The sequence below is a fragment of the Lathyrus oleraceus genome, chromosome 2 (genome assembly GCF_024323335.1).
Source record: "Lathyrus oleraceus cultivar Zhongwan6 chromosome 2, CAAS_Psat_ZW6_1.0, whole genome shotgun sequence".
In the NCBI taxonomy this organism is placed as follows: domain Eukaryota; kingdom Viridiplantae; phylum Streptophyta; class Magnoliopsida; order Fabales; family Fabaceae; genus Lathyrus; species Lathyrus oleraceus.
The window spans coordinates 154,583,239-154,593,768 of record NC_066580.1 but is presented as its reverse complement, the minus strand read 5'-3'; the positions used below and the strand labels follow the sequence as shown (position 1 = coordinate 154,593,768).

Genomic DNA, 10,530 nt, shown 5'->3' with positions numbered 1-10,530 from the left:
AAAAATTAGTGTCAGCCTATGTTAAAGCTAATAATAACTACACATTAAAGAAATAACGTCACATTAAAGAAATAACGTCACCACTAGTGTATGTTTTTTAATCTATTTTAACCTTACTTTAACGTCTCCTTTGATGGATGCTCACTGTAACACCCCAAATTTAATTAATTAATTAATTTGAATTATTTAGATTTTTATATGATTAATGGGTGTTTTAAATTAATTGTGTATGATTGTGGGGGTAGGTGTCTTTGAAATAGAATTATGGAGAGAGTATGAGTTTGATATAATTGTTGTTAATTAATTAGAATTTTAATTAGTGATTGAAATAAATAGTGTTTTATTCGAATTAATTAAATAAATAATAAAATAACTAGAATATGAACATCTTAATTAAATAATGAAGTTTAATTATTTTACTTATTTAATGAGGATAATGAGAATTTTTAATAATTAGCCTATAACTACTTTATTTAATTGGTTGGAATAAAATAGAAGAGTAGAAATAGTAGGGAGAAAAGGAAGAATATTATTAGTATTATTTTATTAAAATAAAATTAGAGCCAAGATGTGTATGATGGTAAATAAGATGATAAGTGAGGGAAATGATGGAAGTTCCTAATTGAGGGGGGATTAGGTTAATGATAAAAATGTTAGTAAGAGAGTTTGGAGGGTTTTACGTAAAATAGAATTTTGTGGTGAGAAGAGGCAAGGCTTAGGGCTAAAGTAAAATTTCATTGTTAGAGCTTGAAGTGTACATGTTGTTGAAAAATCTAAGATAAGGGTGAGAACTTGTTCAAATATTAAAGGGTATGATAGAAGGATAGAATGGAGGAACCCTTAACCTCCTTAATGTTGGGTCTTTTGATTCATAATTTTGGATTTGGATGCTATGATGATTATTATATGATGATTATATGATGAATTTTATGTGCCTTATATGTGTGTAGTTTTCTGTTTTGATGATTGAACCTATATTCACAATTGTTACAATTTTGAAGGTTTTAGGCATAACCTTAAAACTGTGATTAAATGATTTAATTATGTTAAAACTATAAATTAACTTTATATAATTAGAGTATTGCATGGTTTGTAATTTTTTGAGCGTTTGACTTTTTACAAAATCGAAATCGGAGGTCCGGAATGCCTCCAACGATGAAAAACGCATAAAATTATGCATTCTGTTCGTCACAATCGCGAGCCCTTTTTTTATGTTTTTCGGTCGAAATCGTTTTGCCCATAACTTTTGATCCATAAATCCAAATCGAGTGTCGTTTGAAGTGTTGAATATTTGAAATAAAGGGATATAACTTTGTTTCAGGGATAAAATAATTTGGGTGAATATTTCATGGATGCTTTTGGGGTTAAAGAAAATGAAAATTGTGTTGGAAATTTTAGAAAACAATAACTTTTTAGTAACGCCTTCGTGCACGGTTTTGATCATAACTTTCAACTCGTTAATCATTTTGGATTGGGGTTTAAAGCATTAGAAAGATGAATCTAATAAATATAATGTGATGGTGATAAGTGAATTGGTTGAGTATTATTTCTATGCCTACTGTGTTGGTGAAGTTTTTGTTCATAAGTTAGGTTAAGGAATTGTTGACACATCCCGATGATTTTAGTCATAACTTTCATTTCGTAAGTTCGATTTTGATGGAGTTTAAAGTGTTAGAAAGCTAACGCTCAGACCTATAACATGGTAGTTATTGTTGATATGTTTTAATAATATTCACATACCTACTGTATTAATAAATGTATTGGTTTATACGTTCGGTTAATGAATCGTTGCATTGTTGTAATATCATTGTGTCATAACTATATTGTTATGTCGATGATGTTAAGATGTTGACGAGTTGTTATGGTTTGTTGATATTATTCATGTGGTAACATGAATTAGTTGTTGTATGATGAATGGTGTGACACATAAATGATGAGACGTGTGTGGGGATCCTTTAGGTGAACCTTGTTGTGTTAATGCATGTTATTTGAGAGTCATGCATCTTGGTGTACGGGCTTCGGTCTAATTTTGGTGAGCCTCAATTCTATGGTTATGGACCGGGTGCGAGTAGCTAATTCCTATTATGGAGGATTAGGGAAGCGTTACATATGTTGATGGTAACTAGTTTTGGTGAGCCTCTATCACATTGTGATGGATCGGGTGTGAGTAGCTAATTCCTATTATGGGGGATTAGTGAAGCGTTACCTATGGTGATGGTAGCGATTTTGGTGTGCTCCGGTTCCAAGAGAGAACCAATCCTATGGTGGGGATCATGGAGTGATATGAACCTAAGTGTTCATATTTGGTACCACATGTATGTCGAGTCGATGTTGAGTACATTGCATAAGTGTTGCATTTGTATTAGTTGTTATTGATATGTTGTTGAATGAGATGTTGTTGCATATGATGTTAATGATAATTGTGACGTGGTTTTGTATGATGTTGATGATAATTGAGATGTTGTCGTGTATGATGTTGATTATGATTTGGATGTAAGAATATGATATATTATTGTGCATGATTGTTTAGATGATGTATTCTATTCTTCATTCTATATCGTTATTATTGAAATGAATTCTCACCCCTTCTATTTGAATATTTTCTTTACATGGGCATCATACAGATACTCAAGAGTAGTATTGCTGAAGTAAATGGAAGGTAGCTCTTGGATGGCTTCTTTATTTTGCCGCTTTTACTAGTGGTACCTTGCTCTGATCATGTAACATCGGGTTAGGTTAAACGCTTATTTAATTCCTTCTGTCTGACTATGTTGAAGTCATAAGACTAATTTTGTTGTTGAGAATTCTTAAGATGTTGAGTTGATTGACTACAACTCTCTTATTTTGTTATTACAATTGAATTTGAGACTAGATGTTATTACTTGCTTTATCTTCCATAATTGTGATGATAATTCTGCTGCGATGATACTGTAAAATAGAAGTGAGCATGTAGTGATAAGTTGTGAATGTCTTATTATATGAATATATAATACCGGTCAGATGAGATGGATGTCGTGTAAACATCCCAGGTATGATTCAGATTAGTGGGATGTCGTGTAAACATCCTTATTACAAACGTGTGTATTGAAATTTACTATTGAAACCCGTGTTACGGAGCAGGTCATATTAGTTATGAATGTGGGACACCCTACGTGGTTTTATTTTATATTTAATATATGCGATAAGTTATGTGTGGGGTTTAGGGTGCTACATTAGTGGTATCAGAGCAGGTCGGTCGGTCCGGCCAGATTGTTTAATTATGTTTGTTCCCTAGTATGCGACATGTGTGTGAGAACACTGTCGATGCTTGTTTTATTTTCCATTTACAAGTTAGGAATGAAATTAGTGGGGGAGAAACGTCTGCTTATCTGGGATGGTCCAACTCTATCGAGCTTGGACATTATGTTGTTGCATGCAAGAGTGTAGTGTTGGCTAGTTAACCTGTTTTGAGAATGTTGTGCTTTTCCTAAACCCGAAGAGAGGTTGGATTCGAGGATGGTGTTGGTTAGAAAAATGGTGTGATCCTTGAGGGAATACGGTCAAGTGTTCTCGTTGGTCGCTTCCTTGTGAGGGGGGAAGGCGATGTTTTGGATAGAGATGAGCCAGTGGCGTGTTGAGTATCCTGACGTGTTCCCTAAGGATGCGTATGGTTTGTATTTTGTTGGAACAAGTTGACGTTATTCTTGGAATAAATTGGTTGGAGTTAAACCAAGTGTTTACCAATTGTTTTGATAAGTTGGTGCAGTATGCTGCTGATGGCAAGTGCTCAGATGATGGTAAAGTTGTGTTGTTCCTAACACTGAAGATGTTGCCGGTTCAAGATTCCTGTCTGCTGGTCAAGTTGGGAAGTCTTTAGGGAAAACAATAAGGTATTGTTAATGTTGTTTCTCGGTGAGCAGAGAGCAATGTGACGACCAATGTTATGCCAATGATGTGTGATTCTTGATGTTTTCTTGAAGATATCTATGACTTGCCTCTAGAGCGTGAATTTGAATTTGATGGAGGTGAAGAGTTGACGTTTGTATCAGCTAAGCAAGTGAGAGAATCCGTGAAGGATATGACACAAGTGTTTGTGATGTTAACTTCGTTGGGAGCTAGAGGACAGGGAGTAGTTTGTGATTTTCCTAGAGTGTGTGAATTTCCTGGAGTGTTTTCTGGAGACATCAGTGATTTGCCTCCAGAGCGCGAAATGGGTTTTTCTATAGACTTAGTACCTGGTACTAGATTGGTGCCGATGATTCCTTATAGGATGTCTGCTTCAGAGATGGGAAAATTGAAGAAGCAACTTGAATATTTGCTTGAGAAGAAGTATGTTCAACCAAGTGTTACTCTGTGGGGTGTGTTAGTGTTATTAGTGAAAGAAGAGGGACGATAGTATGAGGCTATGAGTGATCTAAGAATTGTATTGTAGGCTTGAAATAGAACCATTTGTTTGGAAAGTTTTTCCAAATGCGAGTTTTGTTTAAAGGAAGTAAGTTTCCTTGGTCATGTGATTCTAGTGGTGGTATAGTTGTTGATCTATCAAAGATAGATGCCGTGTTACAATGGGAGACTTTGAAGTATTCCACTGAGATTAAAAGTTTTTCTTGGATTGACTGGTTACTATAGGAAGTTCATTAAAGGGTTTTCAAATTTAGAATTGCCGTTAACTCAGTTGACTCGAATCCAAGTGATGGCTTCTCCAATTTTGATTTCGACGAATCAAAGTGAGTCCTTTGTTGTATATCGTGATGCTTCGAAGATGGGTCTAGGAGGTGTGTTGATGCAAAATGGTCAAGTTGTGGCTTATGCTTAGAGACAGTTGAGATTTCATGAAAGGAATTACCCTACGCATGATCTTGAGTTGACAACAATGGTATTCATGTGGAAAATTTGGAGGCACTACCTATTTGGCTCCAAATTCTAAGTGTTCAGTGATCACAAGTGTTTGAAATATTTATTTGATGAGAAGAGTCCAATATGAGGTAGGGGAGATGGCTTGAACTTTTGAAGGGTTATGATTTTAATTTGAGTTACCATTCGGGTAAAGCTAATATTGTAGCTGATGCGATGAGTAAGAAGTCTTTACACAGGTCGATGCTTATGGCTCGAGAGTTAGAACTGATTGAGCAATCCAAAGAAATGATTTAGTGGGTGGAGAAGCTCCTAACAATGTTAAGTTAGGTATGTTGAAGCTAACGAGTGGTATCCTTAAAGAGATCAGAGAAGGTCAAAGGTCTGGTTTGAGTTTGGTAAATCGTCTCACATTAATCGACCAAGGTAATAGATGTGATTTTCGAGTTGATGAAAATGGTGTGATGATGTTCAGAAATAGAATTTGTGTTTATGATGTACCCGAACTTAAGAGGAGTATTCTTGAGGAGGGCCATAGAAGTGGATCGAGTATTCATCCTGGTGCTACGAATATGTATCAAGATTTGAAGAAGATGTTTTTGTGGACATGATTGAAGAAAGAGGTTGCCGACTTTGTGTATGCTTGTTTGACCTGCCAGAAGTCAAAGATCGAACATCAGAAGCCAATGGGTATGATGCAACAATTGAATATTCCAGAGTGGAAATGGGATAATATTTCCATGGATTTTGTAACAGGTTTGCTGAAGACTTCAAAGGGATGCGATTCAACTTGGGTGATTGTGGATAGGTTAACCAAATCGGCTCATTTTATACCTATGAGGATCAATTATCCTTTGCAGAAGCTGGATGAATTGTATATTGATGAGATTGTGAAGCTGAATGGTAATCCCTTAAGTATTGTACCAGATAGAGATCTGAGATTTATATCGAGGTTATGGGAGAGTCTGTAGGCTATTTTGGGTACTATGTGAAAGTTGAGTTCTTCTTATCATCCGCAGACAGGCGGTCAAATAAAGAGGATTATACAGTCTTTAGAGGACTTGTTGATGGGTTGTGTGCTAGAACAAGGAGGCACTTAGGATAGATACTTGTCGTTGATTGAGTTTACCTACAATAATAGTTTCTATTCTAGTATCAGAATGGACCATATGAGGCGTTGTATGGTATGAGGTTAGAACTTATTTGTGTTAGTATGAGTCGGGCGAACGTGTTGTGCTCGGACCTGAGATTGTTAACTTGACGACTGAAAAGATTAAGATGATCCAAGAAATGATGAAAGCGTCGCAGATTCGTCAGAAAAGTTACCATGACAAGAGGTGGAAAGCCCTTGAGTTCCAGGAGGGAGATCACGTGTTTTTGAGAGTTACGCATGTAAATGGTGTTGGTCGAGCTTTAAGGTCTCAAAAGCTCATGCCGCATTTTGTTCGTCCTTACCAAATTTTAAAGAGGATGGGAGAGGTGGCCTATCAGATTGCTTTGCCTCCGCCGCTAGCTAACCTTCATGATATGTTTCATGTGTCTCATTTGAGGATATACATTTTGGATCCATCTCATATGATCTAGGGAGATGATATGCAGGTCGGAGATAATCTGACTATTGATGTATCACCCGTGCCGATAGAGGAAAGGGAAATAAAACAGATGCATGGAAAAGAGATTGTCTTAGTGAAGGTAGTTTGGGATGCACCAGCTGGTGGGAGCATGGCTTGGGAGCATGAGAAGCAGCTGAGGGAGTCGTATTCGACTATGTTTTCCTCATGTAATTTTCGAGGGAGAAAATTTATGAAGTGGGGCAGAGTTGTAACATCCCGAATTTAATTAATTAATTAATTTAAATTATTTAGATTTTTATATGATGAATAAGTGTTTTAAGTTAACTGTGTATGATTGTGGGGGTAGGTATCCTTGAAATAAAAGTATGGAGGGAGTATGAGTTTAATATAATTGTTGATAATTAATTAGAATTTTAATTAGTGATTAAAATAAATAGTGTTTTATTTGAATTAATTAAATTAATAATAAAATAACTAGAATATGAGTATCTTAATTAAATAATAAAATTTAGTTATTTTACTTATTTAAAGGGGATAATGAGAATTTTTAAAAATTAGCCTATAACTATTTTATTTAATTGGTTGGAATAAAATAGAAGAGTAGAAATAGTAGAGAGAAAAATAAGAATATTATTAGTATTATTTTATTAAAAGAAAATTATAGCCAAGAGGGATATGGTGGTAAATAAGATGATAGGTGAGGACAATGATGTAAGTTCCTAATTGAGGGGGGATTAAGTTAATGATAAAAACGTTAGTAAGAGAGTTTGGAGGATTTTACGTAAAATAGAATTTTGTGGTGAGAAGAGGCAAGGGTTAGGGATAAAGGAAAACTCCATTGATAGAGCTTGAAGTGTACATCTTGTTGGAAAAAATCTAAGGTAAGGGTGAAAACTTGTTCCAATATTAAAGGGTGTGATAGAAGGATAGAATGGAGGAACCCTTAACCTTCTTAGGGTTGGGTGTTTTGATTCATAATTTTAGATTTGGATTTTATGATGATTATATTATGAATTTTGTGTGCCTTATATGTATGTAGTTTTCTGTTTTGATGATTGAATTTATATTCACTATTGTTACAATTTTGAAGGTTTTAGGCATAATCTTAAAACTGTGATTAAATGATTTAATTATGTTAAAAATATAAATTAACTTTATATAATTAGAGTATTGCATGAGTTGTAATTTTCTCAGCGTTTGGCTTTTTACGGAATCGAAATCGGAGGTCCGGAATGCCTCCAACGATGAAAAGCGCATAAAATTCTGCATTATGTCCGTCACAATCGCGAGCTTTTTTTTTATGTTTTTCAGTCGAAACTGTTTTGGCCATAACTTTTGATCCGTAAGTCCAAATCGAGTGTCGTTTGAGATGTTGAATATCTGAAATAAAGGGATATAACTTTGTTTCAGGGATAAAATAATTTTGGTGATTATTTCAAGGACGTTTTTGGGGTTGAAGAAGATGAAAATTGTGTTGGAAATTTTAGAAAACAATAGCTTTTTAGTAACGCCTTCGTGCACGGTTTTGATCATAACTTTCAACTCGTGAATCATTTTGGATTGGGGTTTAAAGCATTAGAAAGCTGACTCTAAGGAATGTAATGTGATGGTGATAAGTGAATTGATTGAATATTATTTCTATGCCTACTGTGTTGTGAAGTTTTTTTTTCATACGTTAGCTTAAGGAATTATTGACACATCCCGACGATTTTGGTCATAACTTTCATTTCGTAAGTCCGATTTTGATGGAGTTTGAAGTGTTAGAAAGCTAACGCTCATACCTATAACTTTGTAGTTATTGTTGAGATGTTTTAATAATATTCACATTCCTACTGTGTTAATAAATGTATTGGTTTATACGTTCAATTAATGAATCATTGCATTGTTGTAATATCATTATGTCATAACTATGTTGTTCTATTGATGATGTTAAGATGTTGACGAGTTGTTGTTGCTTGTTGATATTATTCATGTGGTAACATGAATTGGTTGTTGCATGATGAATGGTGTCATACATAAATGATGAGATGTGTGTGGGGATCCTTTAGGTGAACCTTGTTGTGTTAATGCATGTTATTTGAGAGTCATGCATCTTGGTGTACGAGCTTCGGTATAATTTTGGTGAGCCTCGATTCTATGGTGATGGACCGGGTACGAGTAGCTAATTCCTATTATAGGGGATTAGTTAAGCGTTACCTATATTGATGGTAACGAGTTTTGGTGAGCCTCGATCACATTGTGATGGATCGGGTGCGAGTAGCTAATTCCTATTATGGGGGATTATTGAAGCGTTACCTATGGTGATGGTAGCGACTTTTGTATGCTCCGGTTCGAAGAAGGAATCAATCCTATAGTGGGGATCATGGAGTGAGGTGAACCTGAGTGTTCATATCCGGTAGCACATGCATGTCGAGTCGGTGTTGAGTACATTGTATAAGTGTTGCATTTGTATTAGTTGTTATTGATGTGTTGTTGAATGAGATGTTGTTGTATATGATGTTAATGATAATTGCGACGTGGTTTTGTATGATGCTGATGATAATTGAGATGTTGTCGTGTATGATGTTGATTATGATTTGGATGTAAGAATGTGATATATTGTTGTGCATGATTGTTTAGATGTTGTACTCTATTCTTCATTCTATATCGTTATTATTAAAATGAATTCTCACTCATTCTGTTTGAATGTTACCTTTACATGGGCATCGTGCAGATACTGAAGAGTAGTATTGTTGAAGTAAGTGGAAAGTAGCTCTTGGATTACTTCTTTATTTTGTCGCTTTTACTAGTGGTACCTTGCTCTGATCATGTAACATCGGGTTAGGTTAAACGCTTATTTAATTCCTTCTGTCTGACTATGTTGAAGTCATAAGACTAATTTTGTTGTTGAGAATTCTTAAGATGTTGAGTTGATTGATTACAACTCTCTTATTTTGTTATTACAATTGAAGTTGAGACTAGATGTTATTACTTGCTTTATCTTCCATAATTGTGATGATAATTCCGCTGCGATGATACTGTAAAATGGAAGTGAGCATGCAGTGACAAGTTATGAATGTTTTATTATGTGAATATATAATACCGATCAGATGAGATGGATGTCGTGTAAACATTCCAGGTATGATTCAGATTAGTGGGATATCGTGTAAACATCCTTATTACAAATGTGTGTATTGAAATTTACTGTTGAAACCCGTGTTACGGAGCAGGTCATGTTAGTTATGAATGTGTGGTTTTATTTTATATTTAATTTACACGATAAATTATGTGTGGGGTTTAGGGTGTTACACTCACTAGCTTCGACTAGACGCTGGTGTTAGCTTCGAGCCTGTAGCTATCCCAATCATAACTCTAAGATGACGCTAATATCCCTCAAGTTTCTGCCTTGGCTTGCTTACGTCCGCTTTTATTTGACGCCTCTGAGCAGCTTTCTTGTAGATGACTAAACCCTTTGAGATATGCTTAAAATGTCACTGAAAGAGATAAACATGTTACATTTTAATTTACCAAAAAGCATGTTTTAGAGTTGAAAAAAGAACTTGTAGGAAATAAATAAAAGCTTAGTGGTTTCTAACGTTGCATTGAATAAGTCACATTTGGACGGGAGATAGCAACCTCTGGTGGATAAATTACCATCAGTAGCAACTTTGTTAGGGAGTTAAATTTTGTTTGATGACTTACAAGATGCCATATACAATGTTTGGATAATCACTACTATGGAGAAATGATTCCCTCTCGGTTAGAACATGATATTTTATTTCGGTTTGTTAGGCGAGGTAAAGAAGCGTGTCATGGAAAGTGCACCATTTTCCTCTCGGTTGAACTGTCACCCAAGGAGAAAGTTTAATTGGCCATGAGTTCGATCCCCAACAACATATTTTTTGTATTTTCTTGAAAACACGATACTTTTCCTCTTGGTTGAAAAAAAATACCTAAGGGATAAAAAATAGATTTCCTCTTCGTGTTCTAATTGGCTGACATTTCGGTTTCACGTGGATCACTGATGTTTCTTGTGGATTAACGTGTTGACAATGTCTTGAGCGTTGATAATTTATAAATGGGAGGAAATGAATGGGTTATTTATTTTTTAAATAAAAAAGGATTTTTTTCCTCTATTGTCAGC

General features: G+C 35.1%; 1 protein-coding gene across 1 annotated transcript; it reads left to right on the top strand.

The window, feature by feature from the left end:
* The first annotated feature begins 3,646 nt into the window (after positions 1 to 3,646).
* Positions 3,647 to 4,466, top strand: LOC127122380 (uncharacterized). Its single transcript, XM_051052721.1, has 3 exons — positions 3,647 to 3,827; positions 3,960 to 4,308; positions 4,412 to 4,466. Exons 1-3 carry the CDS (start codon positions 3,647 to 3,649, stop codon positions 4,464 to 4,466), a joined length of 585 nt encoding a protein of 194 aa, XP_050908678.1.
* The last annotated feature ends 6,064 nt before the right edge of the window (positions 4,467 to 10,530 follow it).

What these genes read in the sequence shown, in the direction of transcription:
- LOC127122380 (XM_051052721.1), top strand. Translation starts at nt 3,647, where the DNA reads ATGGTTTGTATTTTGTTGGAACAAGTTGACGTTATTCTTGGAATAAAT. An exon ending in GTTGCCGGTTCAAGATTCCT is followed by an intron (nt 3,828 to 3,959) that starts GTCTGCTGGTCA and finishes GTTTTCTTGAAG; the next exon opens with ATATCTATGACTTGCCTCTA. An exon ending in GAATATTTGCTTGAGAAGAA is followed by an intron (nt 4,309 to 4,411) that starts GTATGTTCAACC and finishes ATTGTATTGTAG; the next exon opens with GCTTGAAATAGAACCATTTG.